The sequence below is a fragment of the Mirounga angustirostris genome, unplaced genomic scaffold, assembly GCF_029215605.1.
Source record: "Mirounga angustirostris isolate CCGP_5_RB_7025 unplaced genomic scaffold, mMirAng1.0.hap1 SCAF_13, whole genome shotgun sequence".
Taxonomy (NCBI): domain Eukaryota; kingdom Metazoa; phylum Chordata; class Mammalia; order Carnivora; family Phocidae; genus Mirounga; species Mirounga angustirostris.
This window is the reverse complement of record NW_026991721.1, coordinates 59612284-59632113: the sequence shown is the minus strand read 5'-3', so window position 1 is coordinate 59632113 and position 19830 is coordinate 59612284. Positions and strand designations below refer to the sequence as shown.

The window sequence follows — 19830 nt, the reverse complement described above, 5'->3', positions numbered from 1 at the left end:
CGAAGGCAGACGCTTAACGACTGAGCCACCCAGGTGCCCCAGAGTTCTGCATCTCTTTTGTTAGATTTATTCCTTGGCATTTACTCGTTGTTTTTTTTTTAATGACTTACAAATGGGATCTTTTAAAATTTCATTTTCTCCTTGCTTATACATAGAAATACATTACTATTTTTTATGTGTTGACCATGGAGCAGCACCTTTACTAAATATAAATAACCTCATTTACTAATTAATTCAATAATATATCTGTATTTTTTACTTTTCTACAAACATACTCATTATTTCTGAAGTTATCAATTTTATTTCATTCTTTCCAATTTTGTACCATTTATTTCTTTTTCTTGCTTTACTTCACTGGCCAGGAGATCTGTTACTGTGTTCAAGAGAAGTGATGTTGGTGGAAGTGCTTGTCTCATTCTCAAACTTGAAAGAAAAGCTTTCAGTATTTCATCATTGGGTATGATATTTGCAGTGAGGTTCTGATTAATGGTTGTCAGATTAATGATGTGCCTTTCTGTTTGCTATTATTTTTATCATGAATTGGATTTCAAATTTTGCCAAATGCTGCTTTTGAATTGAGATATCATACATATTTTTTAAAAGTTCTGTCAGTGTAAGGGTGTTTGGGTGGCCCAGTCAGTTACATCTGACTCTTGGTTTGGCTCAGGTCGTGATCTCAGGGTCATGAGATTAAGCCCTGCACTTTGAAACTCTCCCTCACCCCCCGCCCCCTGTCACACACACATTCTCTCTCTCTCAAAAAAAGAAATCTTTAAAAAAAAAATTCTGTCAATGTAGCAAGTAATAGATTCATTTCCATATGTGAAATCAACCTTGAATTTTTAGAATATAATCACCTTAGTTGATTATTATCCTTTTTAATATATTGCTGAAATCAATTTGGTAATATTTTGCATAGGACTTTTACAGCTATGCTCATGAGTGAACATATTTTCCTATAAATCTTTTTTTCTCAATACAGTGCTTTTAATTAAGTGCTATACATTGTTGCTATATGTACCTTTAACTCACTTTTCCTCTTCAAATGCTCTAATGGCTTCCCATCTCACTCAAATAACATAGTCCAGAGTTCTTACTGTGGCCTAAAAGGCCCTGCATTTGTGATGCCTAGGTGGCTCAGTCATCAAGCGTTTGCCTTCAGCTCAGGTCATGATCCCAGGGTCATGGGATCAAGCCCCACATCAGGCTCCTTGCTCAGCGGGAAGCCTGCTTCTCCCTCTCCCACTCCCCCTGCTTGTGTTCCCTCTCTCGCTGTGTCTCTCTCTGTCAAATAAATAAAATCTTAAAAAAAAAATTTTTTTTTAAGTTAAAAAAAGGCCCTGTATTTTCTGGATTCCAGTTATCTAATACTCACTCCCTCTACTCATGTCTTTTCAGCTACACAATCCACCATGCTATTTATTGAAAATGCTAGGCATGCCCCTGCCACGGGGTCATTGTACTTAATATTCCTTCTATGTGGATTGTTATTTCCACGATATCTACATGGCTCACTATGCACTTTATTCAGGTCTCTGTTCAAATGTCAGTTTTTATAGTCCCCCCCCCCTCTACTGGCCTTACCATGCTTAGTTTTTCTTCAAGGAACTTATCATCACCTTTTAAGTTATACATTCATTTGTTTATATGATTACTGTGTATTTCTCCACATTAGAATGTAAATTCCAAGGCAGCAGGGACTTGATCTATTTTATTCAGTACTGTACTCCTAGGATCTAGGACTTACTTGCCTCCAATGTCTGTGTAGTGTTCCAGAGTGTCTGTTTAGAACTTTTAACATATCCATACCCCTAGTAAAGGACATTTAGATTATGCAAATCTTGTGACCACAAAAAATTGGGTAGAGAATTTTCTTATAAATGTTCTCTTAAAAACGTATGTTGAGTCTTGCTTCCAGATTTCAAGTTAATTTGTCAGGCCTTTATTCCCTTATAAAATATAACAAAATTGGGGCACCTGGGTGGCTCAGTCGTTAGGCATCTGCCTTCGGCTCAGGTCATGATCCCAGAGTCCTGGGATCGAGCCCTGCATCGGGCTCCCTGCTCAGCGGGAAGCCTGCTTCTCCCTCTCCCACTCCCCGTGCCTGTGTTCCTTCTTTCACTTTGTCTCTCTCTGTCAAATAAATAAAATCTTTAAAAAAATAATAAAAATAAAATATAACAAAATTAACAACTATAAAATCTAAACAAAATGTAAGCCAAAAAGCAACTATTTGAAGACACTGAAAAGTGAACAAAAGCAGGCAAAAACTAGAGGAGAATTTACCCTTAAAAGACTTCAACTGCAGTGGGTAAAATGTGATTTTGTGGTCTTTGCCTAAAGGTTCTTCCCAACCCCACCCCATCTACCAGTTCCAAAGGCAGAAAACCACAGCCTTACTGGCTCAAAATAACAGAGAACAGAGTTCAGGGCTAGTAAAGCAGCTGGAAACTTAAGAGCAGAAATCCTGGAAGTGAGAGAGTGGCATGAGGGGTAAGACCAAAATATGAACATAAACTCTGCCCAAGTCTTTGTGTGACTGCTAAAGTACACATGCACGGAGGAGACTCGGGACCTACCAAATAAAGCGGGCAGAGTCCAGTGAAGAGTCTTCCTTTGAATGACAGAAGTGCACTGGCCAAGATGTGCAAATTTGCTACTTTTTTGACTGAGTGCATTCCTCAATTCATGTCCAGCTTGGGTAGCAACTGAAGTGTCAGAGGTCAGGGTTTGGTAATGGAGAACAGCTGGAAATTTAAATGGAAAACCCCAGAAGCAAAATGACTGTAGTGGAAGTGAGCCCCAAAATCTGAGCCAAAGTCTGCTCACATCTTGGGCCAGTGACTAAACTATATATATGGGAGATGCCCTGAGACCAGGCTTTAAAAAAAAAAAAAAAAGCAAGCTGCTGCTAGAAGATGGAAGAAATAAGCACAACTATCTACTGTTACATAACACAGGAAATAAAAGATTTGCAATTTAAGCCTACCCTCACCCCAGATCGCCTGCTATAACTACACCACCAATAAATCTTCAGAATATAAGAGAAGGAAAACTTACTACATATTATCCACAACAACCAGCTTTCAAACAAAATTACCAGACATGCAAATAAACAGGAAATTATAACCCTGTTAGAAAAACATGAAATTATAAACAGTAATTTATACTCAGGGTAAAGGACACTCAATAGAAATTGACTCTGGGGGGCTCAGATATTGGATTTAGCTGTCAAATACTTCAAAGTAGCTGTTATTAGTGTGCTCAAGCAATGAAAGGAAAATATGTATAAGAAACTAAAGGAAAGTATGGCTTGAGTGAATATTACAGATAGGGAACCTTGCCAGAGACAGGAACTACAAAAAGGAACCAAATGGAAATTCTAGAACTGAAAAGTATAAACTTTTTAAAAAGGGGTAAGAGAAGAACAATATCAATCACTCAATTTGAATAACAGAGAAGATAGACTGAAAGAAATGGACAGGGCCTCAGGAACCTGTGGGATTATAACAAAAGATCTAACATTGTGTCATCAAAATCCCAGAAGGAGCTGAAAAAGCACTTGATGAAAAATACTTGAAAATTCCCCAGATTTTGACAAGAGACAAGCAGAGTGAACCCCAAATGATAAACATGAAAAAAAAATCAATATCAAACATATAATGAAGCTTCTGAAAACTAAATTAAAAAAATATATATTGAAAGTGGCTTAAAAAAATGACACCTTACCTAAAAGAAAACAATTTGAATGACAGGAGATTTCTCATGAACCATGGAAACTATAGGGAGTAGTATGATATTTTTCAGGTTTTGAAAGAAAAGAACTATTAACTCAGAATATTATACCCAGTGAAAATACTCTTCAGGAATGAAGGGGAAATTTGGACATTCTCAGATGTAGGAGAATTTGTCACCAGCAGACTTACCCTAAAAGAATAACCATTCTTTTGGTTATTCTTTATTTGGTTATTCTTTATTGGAATAAAGTTATTTGAACAGAAAGGGTGAAAACAACTTCTGCAAAAATTAATTAAAGCAGGAGTAGCTATATTAATACCAGATAAAGTAGAGAAGGAGAATTTGACAAAGACAGGGAAGGACATTATATAATGATAAATGTATCAATGCATCCAGAAGACATAAAACAATGTAAATGTGTATATACCAAATAATATTGTGCAAAATATATGAAGTAAAACTGATAGAACAGAAAGGAGAAATAAAACCAAACCACAATTGCAGTTGGGGACTTCAACACCCCTCTCAAAAATTGGAAAACAACTAAGACAGAAAATCAACAAGTATACAGAAGGACTCAACACTTCTTCCACCAGTATAATCTAATTGACATTTATAGAATACTTCACCCAAGAAAATACACATTATTTTCAAGTACTCATGGAACATATACCAAGAAAGGCTCTATCTTGGGCCATAAGATAAATTTTGAAAAATTTAGAAGAACTGAAATCATATAGAGTGTGTTCTCTGGCCACAACAAAATCAAACTAGAAATCAGTAACAGGAGAATCTTCAAACGTTCAGAAGCTAAACAATGTACTTACAAATAATCCATGGGTCAAAGAGACAGGGAAATTAAAAGTTACATTGCATGTAATGAAAATGAAAATACAACATATCGAAATTCGTGCAGCTAAAGCGATGGTGAGAGGGAAGTTTATAGCACTAAAAGCATACATTAGAAAAGAGAGTCTCAAATGAATAATCAAAACTCCCACCTTGATAATCTAGGGGTGAAAAAGAGCAAAATAAATCCAAAGCAAACAGAAGAAAGGAAATAATAAAGGTAAGAGCAGAAATCCATGAAATTGACAACAGAAAAACTGTGGAACAAAACCAATGAAACAAAGGGCCATTTCTTTGAAAAGATGGATAAAATTACAAACCTCTAACAAGACTAACAGAAAAGACACAAATTATCAACATCAGGAGTAAAATATTACTACAGATCTTACAGACATACTATATAAAGTAATACTACAAATAACTGGATAGACACATATTTGACAGCGTAGTTAGGATGGAACAATTCCTCCAAAAAACCCCACGAGTATTACAACTCATGCAATATGAAATAAATAACTAACCCTATAAACTATTAAGGAAATTAAACTTACAATTTTAAAACTCCCAAGAAAGAAATTTCTAGACCCTGATTATCTGTCTCACTGAGGAATTCTACCGACTGTTTAAAGAATAACACTAATTCTGCACAACCTTTTTCAGAAAATAGAAAGGAACACTTCCCAATTCAGTTTATGGAGCTAATATTACTCTGATATCAAAACCAGGAAGAGATGGTATAAACAAAACTACAGACCAATATCCCTGATGAATATAGGCACAAAAATCTTCAACAAAATATTAGCAAATAGAATCCAGCAATATATAAAAAAGAATTATATGCCATGGCCAGATGAAATTTATTCCAGGAATACAAAGACTGGTTCAATAGTAGAAAATCAATGTAATTCACCATATTTAAAGGCTAAAGAAAAAAGTCATAGGATTACATCAATTGATAAGAAAAGACATTTGACAAAATTCAGCACCCATTCATGATAAAAACTCAGAAAACTAGGAATAGAGAGGAATTTCCTCAACTTCAGAAAAAATCTCTTAAAAATCTATAGCTAACATTACACTTAATGGTGAAAAAATTGTATGCTTTTTTCCTAAAATTGAAAAGAATGCAAGGATTTCCATTCTTATTCAGAATAGTGCTAGAAGTTCTAGCTAATGTGGTATGGAAGAAAAGGAAATAAAAGGCATACAGATCAGAAAAGAAGACTCAAACTGTTGCTATTTACAGTTGACATGTTTGTCTATATAGAAAATCCCAAAGGATCTACAAAACCCCAGCAGGGTTACAAGGTACAGAATAAACATACAAAAAAAAAAAAAAAAAAAACCATGGTTTTGTACACTAAAAATGAACATGTAGACACTGAAATTAAAAATACCATTTATACTTGCTCACAAAGAAATATTTAGTTGGAAACCTAAAATACATTTGTAGGACTTGTATGGTAAAAACTATACAATGCTGATGAAAGTAATCAAAGATCTAAGTAAAGGTAGAAACATACCATGTTCACAGATTGCAAAACATAACATGGTAAAGATGTCATTTGTGTACACATGTAAACCACAGAGGAGGGCTTAACACAATTCCTATCAAAATCCCAGCATGATTTTATGTAGATATAGGCAAGATCATTCTAAAATTTGTATGGAAAGGCAAGGGAACTAGAATAGGAAGAGAGTTTTGAAAAAATAAAGTAGAAGGAATCAATCTACGCAGTTTCAAGACTTACTATACAGCTACAATAATCAAGACTATAGTGGTATTGGTGGAGGGAGGGATAGATACATAAATCAGTAGAACAGAATAGAAAACCCAGAATAGACCCACACAACTATGCCCAACTGATTTTTGACGAAGGTGCAAAAGTAACTGGGTGGGAGAAAGCCTTTTCAACAAATGGAGCTGGAGACCTTGGACATCCTTAGGCAAAAAAAAAAAAAAAAAAATGAACCTTGACCTAGTCTCACACCTTAGACAAAAATTAACTCAAAATAGATCATGGACTTAAATGTAAAGTACAAAACAATAAAAGAACTTTAGAAAAGAAACACAGGAGAAAAATCTATAATGAGGCAAAAAGTTTTAAACATGACATCAAAAGCATGATCCATAAAAGAAAACTGATAAACTGGACTTCATCAAACCTAAAAACCTTTGCTCTATGAAAGAGATCCAGTTAAGAGAATGCTTTAGACTGGGAGTAAATATTTGCCAACTACATATCTGACAAAGGATTAGTAGCTAGAATATACAAAGAACTCTCAAAATTCACGAGTAAAAAACCTAGCCTTAAATCTACTAAAGAAATTGAATTTTTAATTTAAGACTTCCCCCACAAAAACAAAACTAAAAACTCTAGGCCCAGATGATTTTACTGGCAAATTCTATGAATCATTTAAGGAAGAAATAAATGTCAATCCAACACAAATTCTTTTAGAAAGTAGAGTAGGAGAGAACATGTCCCAACTCACTTTGTGTGTGACCCACTAAGACGTAAACCTGGGAGCAGAATTGCTAGAACATAGTAAATATATTTTTTTACGTTTTTATTTTAATCACCCAGCATTCATCATGTCAAGTACACTCCTTTATCCTCATTGCCTATTTAATCCATCCCCCCACCCAACCTCCCCTCTGGTAACCATCAGTTTGTTCTCTATAGTTAAGAGTCTGTTTCTTGGTTTATCTTTCTCTTTTTTTCCCTTTGCTTGTTTGTTTCTTAAATTTCACATATGAGTGAAATCATATGGTATTTGTCTTTCTCTGACTTCTTTTGCTTAACATTATACCCTCTAGATCGATCCATGTTATTGCAAATGGCAAGATTTCATTCTTTTTTATGGCTGAATATTCCATTGCGCATATCCCACCTTTTTTTTAAATTTAATTTTATTATGTTATGTTAATCACCATAAATTATATCATTAGTTTTTGATGTAGTGTTCCATGATCCATTGTTTGCATATAACACCCAGTGCTCCATTCAATGTGTGCCCTCTTTAATACCCATCACCAGGCTAACCCATCCCCCCACTCCCCTCCCCTCTAGAACCCTCAATTTGTTTCTCAGAGTCCATAGTCTCTCATCGTTCATCTCCCCCTCTGATTTCCCCCTCCTCATTTTTCCCTTCCTACTACCTTCTTCTTCTTCTTCTTTTTTTTTTTTTTAACATATAATGTATTATTTGTTTCAGAGGTACAGGTCTGTGATTCATCAGTTCTTACACAATCCACCTTTTCTTTATCCATTCATGTATCAGTGGACACTTGGGCTGCTTCCATAATTTGGCTGTTGTAGATAATGCTGTTATAAACATCAGGATGCATGTATCCTATTGAATTAATGTTTTTGTATTCTTTGAGTGAATATCTCATAATGCAATTGCTGGGTCATAGGGTAGTTCTATTTTTAACTTTTTGAGGAACCTCCATGCTGTTTTCCACAGTGGCTGCACCACTTCGCATTCCCACCAACAGTGCAAGAGGGTTCCTTTTTCTCCACATCCTCGCCAAGTCTTGTTGTTACTTGTGTTGCTGATTTTAGCCATTCTGACAGGTATGAGGTGATAACCTCATTGTAGTTTTGATTTGCATTTCCCTGATAAGTCATGATGAGCATCTTTTCATGTGTCTGTTAGCCATCTGTAGGTCTTCTTTGGAGAAATGTCTGTTCATGTCTTTTGCCCATTTTTTAATTGGATTTTTTTTTGGGGGGTTGAGTTTTATAAATTCTTTATATATTTTGGATGCTAACTCTTTATCACATGTCATTTGCATATATCTTCTCCCATTCCGAAGGTTGTCTTTTAGTTTTGTTGATTGTTTCCTTCACTCTACAGAAGCTTTTTATTTTGATGTAGTCCCAATAGTTTATTTTTGCCTTTGTTTCCCTTAGAACATAGTATATTTAATTAATTTCACCAAGCGCTGCCAGATTGCTCCCCAGAATAACTATACCAGGATAACCACCTACCAACAGTGCATGAGAATGCTTGTTTTTCACTATATCCTCAACATTTGGTAGGGAAGAGACAATAGAAAGCCATATGGAGAATGGATTCTGGGGACAAATGTCTGGATTCCAAAACTGGCTGTACCATTTTCTGACTTTGTGACCTTGGATAATTTATTGAATATGTAAAATGGAATGGTAACAGTATCTTTTAGATACCGGAGCTTCTTAGGCATTAGTGGGTGAAACTGGCACTTTTTTTTTTCCCCCCTATTTCAGACATTTCCCCCTATTTATCCTATTTCTGAGTGAGGATTTCAAATTAGACTGAAAAACTACAAAAATAAATGAGTTTCAGGTGAGTTACAGAGCAGAATTCAATGAGATTTTTGGTCTTGGGATTATTAGTGCATGCAATATACAGAGCAGGATCACAAATTTCCTTACAAATTTGGATATGCAAATACAATTTAGCTCCTTTCTCAATTACTGTTCTGATTTTCCTCACAAGTCTCACTCCCTCCTCCACTCCACTGGATAGTAGTAGAGTCTAGAAATAAATTCAGTCTCTTCAGGTTTCATGCATTCTTTTTAAAATAAATGCTCAGAAAAGTCTGAGCATTCTACCTTTGCTCCTCTCCAAAGTGGCATCTGGGTATAGACAGGAGGACTTATGTGGCATTTTGATATCAGAAGGAAGGGCTTGCCTGGCTTAATACTGGTTCTTGGGTGTGCAAAAGCTGGAATCTTCTGGGCATGGCTGGCCCCGTCCCATACCTAGGCATTCTACCAACATTTGCTTCTAAAGCTGATAAATTGGTGGTCTTGTCTCTCTCCACTGTCAGGCCCTTGTGCCCTTCCCTGTCAATTTGGCCTCCTCTCAACAACCCTTTTTGGTACTGCAGACCCCAGTGATTCTCTGCCTCATATCCATCAGGCCAAAAGGGTCTCTGCTCAGTATCCATACCATAAAGGGGTCAAGGGACTTCTTCCTGGCCATGCCAGTCTGCCCTCTTAATGCTCTTGGGGCCACAGTAGGTCCATGCTGCAGAGCAGTTTCCTTTTAAAATCTTAGTAGGGAAAAGGGCAAAAGCATTTTCTCCACAGTACCTCAGTTTACTGCTGCATCCCAAGTCCCAGATGAGGTTGATTTTGTCATACTTGTCCCTCCTGTCTCTACTTCATTTACCGCCATCCATCAGGACAGGATGGGACCTGCTGCTCCCTTTTGTCGTGTGTCTTACTTCTTCCTTCCTTTCATTGTTTGGGACTTTGATTTCCTAATGGGATTTTAATTTATCTGATAGACAATAGTGAAATTGTCTGGTCTGGAATATTTTCACATGGCAGTCATTGTATTTGAGCCAGATAGTCATATGGTACTTATTTATAGTCTCTGATTAAAAGTTTAATACCTCAATAAAGCTGAAGTTACAAAAATAAAAGAAGAAAATCCTACATAAAAGAGAAAAAGAATGAATTTCAGTCTAGAAAACAGTGTGGATTTGTAGAAAATGTTCTGTTCTAACCAATTTTAGGTGGTTTTACAGGTACTGCACTGTTGCTCCCTGCTTCCACTGGAGGATAGGTAGTAGCGATGGTATATGTGGATAGAGGGTACGGTTCATTTATCCAAACGGACTTCTTTAATAATCTGCTTATTCCTCTCCTAAAGGAACAGCCCTGTCCCTGATTGACCATGGAAAAGAAAAGGAAAGGGTTTCTGAGGAAAGTAGAACTTTTTGCCCCTCTGCTCAGCCTTTTGTTAAAGGACATCGGTTACACCACATTCACTGGTGAGGCGGGTGGCTCAAGAGGTTGTGTGTCAGCGCTCAGTATACACTGCCCTTTGCATTACCTCCCACCACACAGTTCACACCTAGCCATACAGCGGGGGACGTAGGTTGTACCTAGTAAGTTTTGGTGCTTAGGGGTAAGGAGAGGAGCCCATGTAGGCCTTTTAGCTCAGTTACATGCTAACCCAATTTTTGTCAGAGAAGTTTGTCCTGGGATAGCATGCAAAGACCTAATAATAACTGAACATATCAAGGCAGAACTCTTGATTCCCTACCCTTAGCAAGTCCCTCTCTCAAATTTCTCATCTCAGTTAATGACACCATGATCCACTCAGTTGCTCAAGCCTAAAATCTCGGAGTCATCCTAGATTTGTCCTCTTTGTTCACTCTTCACATACAACCCATCAGCAAGTCCTGCTGGCTTTGCCTCTAAAATATTTCCTAAATCCATCAATTCTCCATCCCTGCTGTTGGGACCCTATCCAAACTCCATCATCTCCCACTAGAATTACTTCAAGCCTCCAAACAAATGTTCCTTGTTACTCTGGATTTTCTTCCACCCATTCGCCATAGAGAACAGCCAGAGTGATCTTTGCATCATGTCCTCTCATACCTAATACTCTGCACTAGATTCCTCCTTATGCTTTTAAAAATAAAATACAAGGTGATTATCATGAAAAGGCTCTATGTGATCTACCCCTGTCTATATCTTTCCATCATTTTTAATCACCCTACCCCTCATTCACCATACTCCAGCTACATGTTCTGTCCTGCCTCAAGACCTTTGCGCCTACTGAGGGCTCTACCCAGAAACACTCCTCCAGGGGCGCCTGGGTGGCTCAGTCGTTAAGCGTCTGCCTTCAGCTCGGGTCATGATCCCAGAGTCCTGGGATCGAGCACCGCATCGGGCTCCCTGCTCGGCGGAGAGCCTGCTTCTCCCTCTCCCTCTGTCTGCCGCTCTGCCTACTTGTGCTCTCTCTCTATCTCTGTTAAATAAATAAATAAAAATCTTTAAAAAAAAAAAAGAAACACTCCTCCAACATCTTCAAATAGCTCTCTTTCTCATATTCAGGAAGCATCGCCTGACCACCTAAACGATACTAACTGCTCCATTCTAGTCGTGCTCTAACACATCAGCCTCCTTTATTTTCTTTATAGCACATACAGATCAAATTTAACTTCCCTATACACTGACCTTTTCTTGTCTGTCTCCCTGCTCTGGAACAACCTCATCAGTGCCAGGAAGAGCATCTGGTTCAGAGGAGTGCTCAATAAATAATTGTTGAAGGGCTCAGTTGGTTAAGCGTCTGACTTGATTTCAGCTCAGGGTCATGAGATCAAGCCCAGGCTGGGGCTCCCTGCTCAGTGGGGAGTCTGTTTGAGAGTCTTTCTCCCTCTGCCCCTCCCCCCAGTAGCCTGCATGCTCTCCCGCATGCGCTCTCTCTCTCAAAAAATAAATAAATCTTTAAAAAAAATAATTGTTGAATGCACATAAAACCTTGTATCTTATTTGGCTTTTGTTTTTTATGTATATGACTCACTTGGAGAATCTATCACAGCGGAGGTTGATGACTGGTAGGGAAAGATGGAGGCATTCTCGATAATACAATGAAAGCTTTAAAAAAATAATTTTCAGTTCTAATGTTATCTCTTCAAAAATATCGCTTGTGATAAAAAAATATATCTCTTGTGGATTTAACACAAGTACTCAGACCCCAGTAGAAAGCTGGGTGAGGATTCGGGATCCTGTGTATTACCCATCCCCATCTACCAAGCCCCTGGGATGCATGACCAACACCAGGCCCATCTCCCACAGGATACCAACATTCCCCTCTCAGTTGTGCACACTGGGTCTTCCCCTCAGCAGGGCAATTCTCCATGTGCAGACCCCCTGCACTGCTAAATCTCAGAAATCCTTCATTGAATCACCCCAACTTTATTTTGTTTGAGGGCTCACAGCAAAGGTGGGCTGCACACATGGACCCTCCGTTGGTCACAGGTGGCGGGGCTGAGCTTCGTGGGCAGGGGCAGGTGCATCAGAATGTGCCTGCTGTGCAGCCTAGTGATACCTAGGGGCCCTTCCAGGTACACAGGACAGGAATACACAGCCAGGCCAGGTGGGGGTGGCAAGTCACTGGGGCCCAGGGCCTGGGCACTGACGCTGATCGGAGGCAGAGGGCTGGGCTGGCTGCAGGTGCTGTCCTGCAGGGCCCCTGCTAACGGGTCCCACTCGGCATTCTGGAGCTGGAGCCCAATCAGCAGCAGCCCCATCTCTGGAACGGTAGGATTTGGACCATTCACCACCTAGAGGTGCCAGAAGCTGATCAGGCAAGGCTAGGAAGCTGAGGGTTCCTAGTGGAGGGGTATCAGTGCATATGGGGCTCCTGAGGAGGCAAGATCACCAAGAGGCAAGGTGGGGTAATTGTAAGGTGTAATCAGGGATTTGAGGGGCGGCATGAAGATACCTGGAGGTGCAAAGGGTTGCTGTTCAGCTCCTGATGTTCATGGGGGAGCCCACTGGAGCTGGAGCCTTGGCAACCAGAGAAATTCGAGCTAGGCGCACGCTGGTTCAGGGTGGTGGTAGCAAAGGTAGCCTCCCAACGCAGTGACAGCAGCAGGCGGCGTGGGTGGCGAAAGGCTGAGAGGTGAAAGATGCGCTCTGGTACTTTGGTGTCCACGCCCAGGTAGCGAACCAACAGCTGCCCACGGCGTGACAGCTGTCGCAGCCAGTGCCAGGGTGGCTGGGGGCCAGCAGGCACATGGGGACGCCAAGGCGGGGGTAGGCGGCCAGTCCAGAGAGCTTGGGCCACGGCCGCACAGCGCGGGGAGGCGCACGGGGGCGCGCCCTGCAGCTGCTGCAACAGGCAATCCAGGTCCCGATGCAGTGCACCCGCCAGCTGGCTCAGCTCCAGCACCTCTGTCTGGAGGAAGGCCTGCAGAGGCCGCTGCGAGCTCAGTCCCAGCACCAGCCACCCGGCGCCAGACTCTTCCTGACGGGCGGTCTCCGCCAGCAGAGCCTGCAGCGACTCCAGCCTCCACTTGGCTTGCACTAGGCGCTGCCGCAGCCGCCTTTCAGCGTGTCGGGAGCCTCCTCGAGACGCAAAAACCCAAGTGGGTAAACTCCGCTGCAGCGCGTTCAAGAGAGTGCGGCTCTGGCGTCGTAACAGCCAGGCCTGGGGGCCAGCGCTCAGTCCGCAGCTCTGGGGTTCAGGAGGTGTGGGCAAGAGGTGCATCTGGGCCTTGCACTCTTCCAAAGCATCCAGCTCCCCTAGCTCTTGGAGGTGAAGGGGAGGGGTGACACTTTAAGCCACCATCCCATAACTGTGTGAATATTGCCCCATCCTACACCTTTGTTGGTACCGCGGTTCACATTCCTGAGGGGGGCATTACACAGACTGTGCCCCAGCCCAACACAGGTACCTGGCTGCAGCTTACCTGGGCTGGGCAACAGAGTAGACAGCAGATACTGGGGTGTGTGTGGTTGAGCCCAGCTCCGGCTGTTGGGGCTCAGGCAGGCCTGTGTTAGGCTAATCAGGGCCTCCCTGTCCTTCTTGTCTCCCACAGGACCCCCATAGAAAACGGAAGCTGAGAATAAGGTCAGAGTCCCTCAGTTTTAGCCCCTGCAGTTTCCACCACCTCCCAAACCAAAACCAAAGCTGGGAATCATGCCCCTATCCCAGTACTCCCACTCCTGCCCTTTCAGGGCTGTCCTGGGGGCTGATGACCACATGGGACAGGAAGGGCCTCACCCGCTAGCTCCTGCATGGCAGCACTGGGATTGCTAAGGCCGGCCCACAGCTGCTCTTGGATCTGAAGGACCTGCGTCAGGGTCACTGTACTCCTGGGGGAGGGGAGCAGGAAGTAGGCTTTCAGAACCATCTATATGCTGAGGACTCTGGTCTTTCTAGCCCAAGCTCCCAAGCTCCAGACTCACGACGGTTCACTAGTCATTGCCACTTAGCACTTCAAATTCAACTTGCTTTCAACTGAAATCATCATTTCCTCCTATACCAGCCCCCAGTTGTCCTAGGCAGAAATCTGGGAGCCACCCTTGACTCCTCTTTCTTCCTCACTCCATATTTACTTTCTATCCGTGCTGGGACTACCCTAGTCCCTACCACCCATACCATGGTCTTGTCCCTTCAGACTGCCAGAGCCTCCTAAAACGGCTCTGCTTGCCTCCAGCCCTGTCCCATCTGGTCCATTCTCCACACTGCAGCCAGAGTGATCTTTCCAGCAGATAATTAGGATCACACTTCTTCTACTTAAAACTCTCCAGTGGCTTCCCACTATCCTCAGGATAAAATCAGGCCTCTTGCCATGGTCTTATAGGCCCTTTACCATAAGCCTCGCCTGTCCCCACCCAACCCCCAGCATGTCCATCTTAGCCACATTGAAATATTTTTCCTCCTGCTGAGCTTAGTTCCCTCTGCGCAGAAAAGCCCCATCTCCACCTGATCTGCCTCTGCTTCCAAGACTCAATTCAAAGCAAGATTTCAAAGTCCTTGGAGGAGCCTTTCTTGACTTGCCCTTGCCCGCACACTTTGGTGCTGCCCAGGCAGTAATTAGTCGTACTCCTCAGGGATATGGAAAATGCTCAGTGTTTGCTGAATGACTGACTGAACAAGATGGACAGGGGTCCCTCACCAGCGCCCCCTGTGTGCCTGCAGCTTCATTCCATATTGCTGCCGGTGTAGCAGGAGGCCATGTAAGAGAAGCAGAGGCAGCACCCTTGCTGGGGGTTGCACAGAGAGTTCTTGCTGGGCTAGCTCCAAGCTGTCCATCAAGACGTGGCCCAGCTCCAGAGACTGCTCCCAGAAAACAGGCATGGAGTGCTGAGTCAGCGCAGCTGGGGCAGAAGGAGAGTGCTGGGTCAGCACAGCACAGTTGCCCTCCTCCTTCAATCTGAGAGCCTATAGCGGGGACTCCTCACCTGGTAAGGAAGCAATAGCCTCTGCAGACAAAATAAGCCAAAGACGGAAATCTCTGTGGACGGTCGTCACACTCCTGCTTGCAGGTTGGGCTAGAAGCGGTTCTAACTCCAGGTCCGAGACCACTAGGGGTCAGATATGGGGCTGAGATCAATCACTGGGTAAAGGGTCAGACACAAGTTTAGGGGTCAGACTTGAGGCTCTGGGGTCAGGAGTGAGATCCAGGGGTGAGGGGATCAAGCTCAGGCCCAGTACTGGATTAGGTAGCAGACACACCCCTGGCTCCATCCAACAGCCCCAGCAAGGGCTGTAGCAGCTCCTTTGGCCAGCGAGGCATCAGATGACAGTTCTCCAACACCAGCCAGTGCCCTCTGTGCATAGCCTGGCATAGCGTGCTGACCACTGCTGACACTGGGTCCCAGGCTTCAGAGCCTAGGGCGATCACCTCCAGATGCTTCTGCCCCTGAAGACCAACAGAGAGGTGGCAGAGAACTCAAAGTGATCCTGGGGTGACCCAAGGGACCCAAAGGAATGCCACAAATGACCCCAGAAATCCCTGAGTTAGCCAGAAAGATCTATAAGAATACTGGGATGGGGCCACCACACCCCATCTTGGCCCACAGGGGTCTGGTGTCTCTGTGGCCAAGGGACTAGGCTCAAACCTGCTCATGCCTGGCAGCCAGTTTCTGGATGACAGTCAGGGGATGCATGGTGGCTGTGGGGTGACCAGGTGGTGGCAACAAGATCAGCACAGGCTGAGTAGCCTGGCTGTGTTCGAAGGGTATGGTGGAGGCACCCAGGTTTTCGTCCAGGGGCCGGCCCAGGAGGCTGGTGGTAAAGTCTGCCAGGGCTCCTGCCAGGCACTCAGGTCGCAGCACACGCCACAGAATCAGCTTCTGGAGGAGGCTGAGTGGATCGGGTCCAGGCCCAGGCCCAGGTGCAGGACCCAGCACTGTGGATGACAATGACAGGTAAGCCTGCCAAACACTGGACTGGCCTGCCAGGGATGCACACAGCCCCGGAAATGGGGGCAACATCTCCAACAGGCCACATTCATGCCAGGCTCTCAGCCCCAGCCAGGCCGGCCGAGCCACCCCTGGCTTGCTGTAGCCCGTGCTAGGGGAGGCTGCCAGGCCAGGCACAAAGGCTAGCCTCTCCAGCTCTGGTGCTTTCCTTGCCGCTCGCAGCAGCGCCAAAGCACCCAAGGCTCCCACCAGTGGTACGTGGATCGGGCCCAGGGCAGCCACGGTGCTGCCCAGTAGCTGGCGGGTCAGCTGTGTTCTCAGATGCAGCAGATGGCTGGGCAGGTCCTCCCCCTGGTGAATCTCACACTGCTTCATGCTGTTCAGAGCCCGCTTGGTGGCCGCTAGCCAGTTGTCGGGGCTCATGCGGAAAAGGGGCAGCAGGTTCTGCAGCGGGCTAAGGGCCTTTATTATGGCCATCGCGTGCCAGACCACACGCCTATAGGGCGCCCACAATGCCACCTCCTGCAGTCTCAGCTCTTCTAGATCCTCGCAGTGAGCGCGCAGCTGACATAGCTCTGCCTGCGCCCTCACCATGTCCCGTAGGAATTTAGCTGGTTTCTGATGTTTTGGGTTCTGGAGTAGCATCAGCAGCAGCCGCTCCTGCAAACAGCCACCCATTCCGTGGGTCTGATCCTTTCCCATAGTCCTCAGCCATTCACACCCACCTCTGCCCCCACACCCGGGCCCCTCCAAAGCTCACCCCCACCCATAGCCAGGACCCCCAGGCACCTCAGCAGCCTCCACAGCTGCACAGCTGTCCAGGGCTCTGGTCTTTAGGTCCCGCCAACGGCTCTTGAGCTCGGGACACTCTATGCCCAAGATTTCATGCAGCATCTGGTCTTCTAGGATATCCATGTTCAGGCTCAGATCCAGCACATTCAGCCCCTTCAGCAGTTCATAACCTAGCACTTGGGGTCACATGGGAGATGCTTAACCCTTCCCCCTTGGCAAAGCCAGTGGCTGGGGTACACCAGGCACATGTCCCGACCACAGTCCTGAGCTTGCTCGGGGCCAGACTGAGTGAAGCGGGAGACCTAGTGTGTCCACAAAGCTGTGGTGGCAACTTACCCACTGGGACTCACCTTTTTCCAAGGCACTGAGGGGGAGACTAGTGCTCAGATAGAGACAGAAGCCCGGCTGCACCTGGGAAGGGCTCAGCTCCTCCCGCTGCAGTAGCCACTGCAGTTCTTGGCACCCTAGGCCCAGCTCCATGTTGGTCAGTAGCACGGGCAGGCCTATGAGGGGGCGACAAGGACACCCTACCCACCATGCCAGCACCGCGCCCCTCCCACCCACCCCCCCAAAATCTGGCTCTGACCAGCTCCCCGCTGGCTAATGGGAGGATTCCCTCAGGGCTCTTCCACGCAGTTAGTGCCTGGCTTAGGGATGGGAGCTGAGGTCAGGCTGGGGGTGAGAGGCTTGTGGGGCCACAGAGGGGGACACGGTGGATGGGGACCCATTCTCACCACTGGCAGCTGCCTCCCAGAGCTGAGGACCCAACTCTGGGTCAGTGCCTGAGAGTACACGAAGGTAGGGAAGGGGCAGAGACCCAGTGTCAGAGGCTGGCCTTGACCTCTGCCTCTCTGTCTCATCCTCCTCCTCGTGTTCTTGCTCCTCTTCCTTTTCTCCCTCCTCCTCCTCATTTTCCCTGTCCTCTGTCTTCCGCTCTTTTGTCTTGTCCTTAGCCTTATCACACTCTTCACGACTGTCGTCTTCCTCCTCTTCTTCTTGATTTCTCACAAAGCCCTTCTCTGTGGCAGAAAGATGCAGAGGAACTCCTCTCAGAGGATGAGCCAGGCTCCTAGGGAGCATCGTTCACCCAAGGGCTCCATCTCATGAGGGAAGGCCCACAGGAAGACAACTTAGGAGTCACTTAAGCTCCTTCCGACTCAATTTCCTTATCTGCAACTCGTCTGCAACATGGGATTGATATTAATGAGTACCTCCCAGGGTTACAAGGGGCAGAAGACATGAAATGATAACATAGAAAGCACTCTGCTGGACCCAGGAAGCACTCCACAAATGGTAGCTGCCATTACTGTTTCTCTAGAACTCCAGAGAGGGGTTCTAGGTATCCCTGAAATCAGTTCCATTTCTGCCTTTCACCAGACTGGTTAGAAGAGTCTGTGTATTTCTCTTTTTGCCTAAGCTAATTTTCCATCACAATGAAACAAATTGTTGCTAATATAGAAATCAGTGCCTGGAAGTAGCAACTTGTAAGTGAAAGGCCATAAACTGGAATTAGCCAAGTCATGGGGTATATGGTGGACCCTGATGGCTCCCTCCCTAGTCTCCTCCTTTGCCGCCTCTACTGCAGGAACTGGAAAAGAAAAATAATATATTTTTTTAAGTATTAAGAAATTTAAGAATTTTAAGAATTTTTTTAAAGTATTAAGCACTGGGGCACCTGGGTGACTCAGTTGGTTAAGCGTCTGCCTTCAGCTCAGGTCATGATCCCAGGGTCCTGGGATCGAGCCCCGCATCAGGCTCCCTGCTCAGCGGGGAGTCTGCTTCTCCCTCTCCCTCTGCCTCTTCCCCCTGCTTGTGCTGTCTCTCAAATAAATAAATAAAATCTTTTTTTAAGAAGTATTAAGCATTATGAAGTAGGCGAATGGAGGTTGCCTGGTCCACAGTTTAGTGGATTCATTTCCTATTGCTTAACAAATTACCACAAATTACCGCTTAGCAGCTTAAAACGACATCCATTTTTTTTTAATTTTTTTTAAGATTTTATTTATTTATTTGAGAGAGAATGAGAGACAGAGAGCATGAGAGGGAGGAGGGTCAGAGGGAGAAGCAGACCCCCCGCTGAGCAGGGAGCCCGATGCGGGACTTGATCCCGGGACTCCAGGATCATGACCTGAGCCGAAGGCAGTCGCTTAACCAACTGAGCCACCCAGGCGCCCAGCACCCATTTATTATGTTTGAGCTCAGAAGGTTAGAAACGCCACACAGCATGACTGGATGCTCCGCTCGGGGTTACACAGTGCTAATCAGGCATCAACTGGGGCTGCAGTTCTCATCAGGGGCTAGGGTCCTCTTTCAGGCTTACTGGTTTTTGACAGAATTCATTTCTACCTCACACTTTCCCAGTAGCCCACTCCATCTTCAAGCCAGCAACAGTTTCTTGAATTCTTCTCATGTTTCAAATCTTCCTGTCTTTTCTTTCCGCCTTGCTTCTTTGAAGGGCACATGTGATTACATTGGGCACACCCAGATAATCCAGGATATCTCTATCTTAAGGTCAATTGGTTAGTAATCTTAATTACATCTGCATAGTCTTTCCTGCCATGGAACATAGTTATAGGAGTAACAATGGAGGACAAAGGTGATGGGGGCCAAAACTCTGCCTACCACATTTGGCTATTCAGACTTCTGGACGATCTTTTGCTTTCCTGATAAAAGGGAGAGAAATGGCAAGCAGCAACTCTGACATGATGCTTCGGGGGGATAGCAGCCAATATGGTAACAAATTACCACAAATATGGTGGCTGGGAAAAAAAAAAAAAACCAAAAA

At 44.3% G+C, this 19830-nt stretch overlaps 2 protein-coding genes across 2 annotated transcripts in view; one reads left to right on the top strand and one right to left on the bottom strand.

Annotated features, from left to right (window-relative positions):
- RRP8 (ribosomal RNA processing 8) overlaps positions 1–19830 on the top strand; it is a 39263-nt gene extending 19433 nt beyond the window's left edge. Inside the window, exon 7 of the mRNA XM_045894232.3 lies at positions 1–19830. This exon is cut by the window's left edge and continues 9298 nt beyond it. The gene's annotated coding sequence lies outside the window, so the exon portion shown is untranslated.
- DNHD1 (dynein heavy chain domain 1) overlaps positions 12311–19830 on the bottom strand; it is a 79977-nt gene continuing 72457 nt past the window's right edge. Inside the window, exons 31-41 of the mRNA XM_064575855.1 lie at positions 17780–18059; positions 17396–17548; positions 17043–17221; positions 15951–16913; positions 15565–15751; positions 15291–15413; positions 15005–15206; positions 14107–14198; positions 13793–13942; positions 12823–13631; positions 12311–12661 (exon numbers count right to left, since the gene is read on the bottom strand). Coding sequence (XP_064431925.1) covers positions 12311–12661; positions 12823–13631; positions 13793–13942; positions 14107–14198; positions 15005–15206; positions 15291–15413; positions 15565–15751; positions 15951–16913; positions 17043–17221; positions 17396–17548; positions 17780–18059 — 3489 coding nt within the window. The remainder of the gene's footprint in view (positions 12662–12822; positions 13632–13792; positions 13943–14106; positions 14199–15004; positions 15207–15290; positions 15414–15564; positions 15752–15950; positions 16914–17042; positions 17222–17395; positions 17549–17779; positions 18060–19830) is intronic.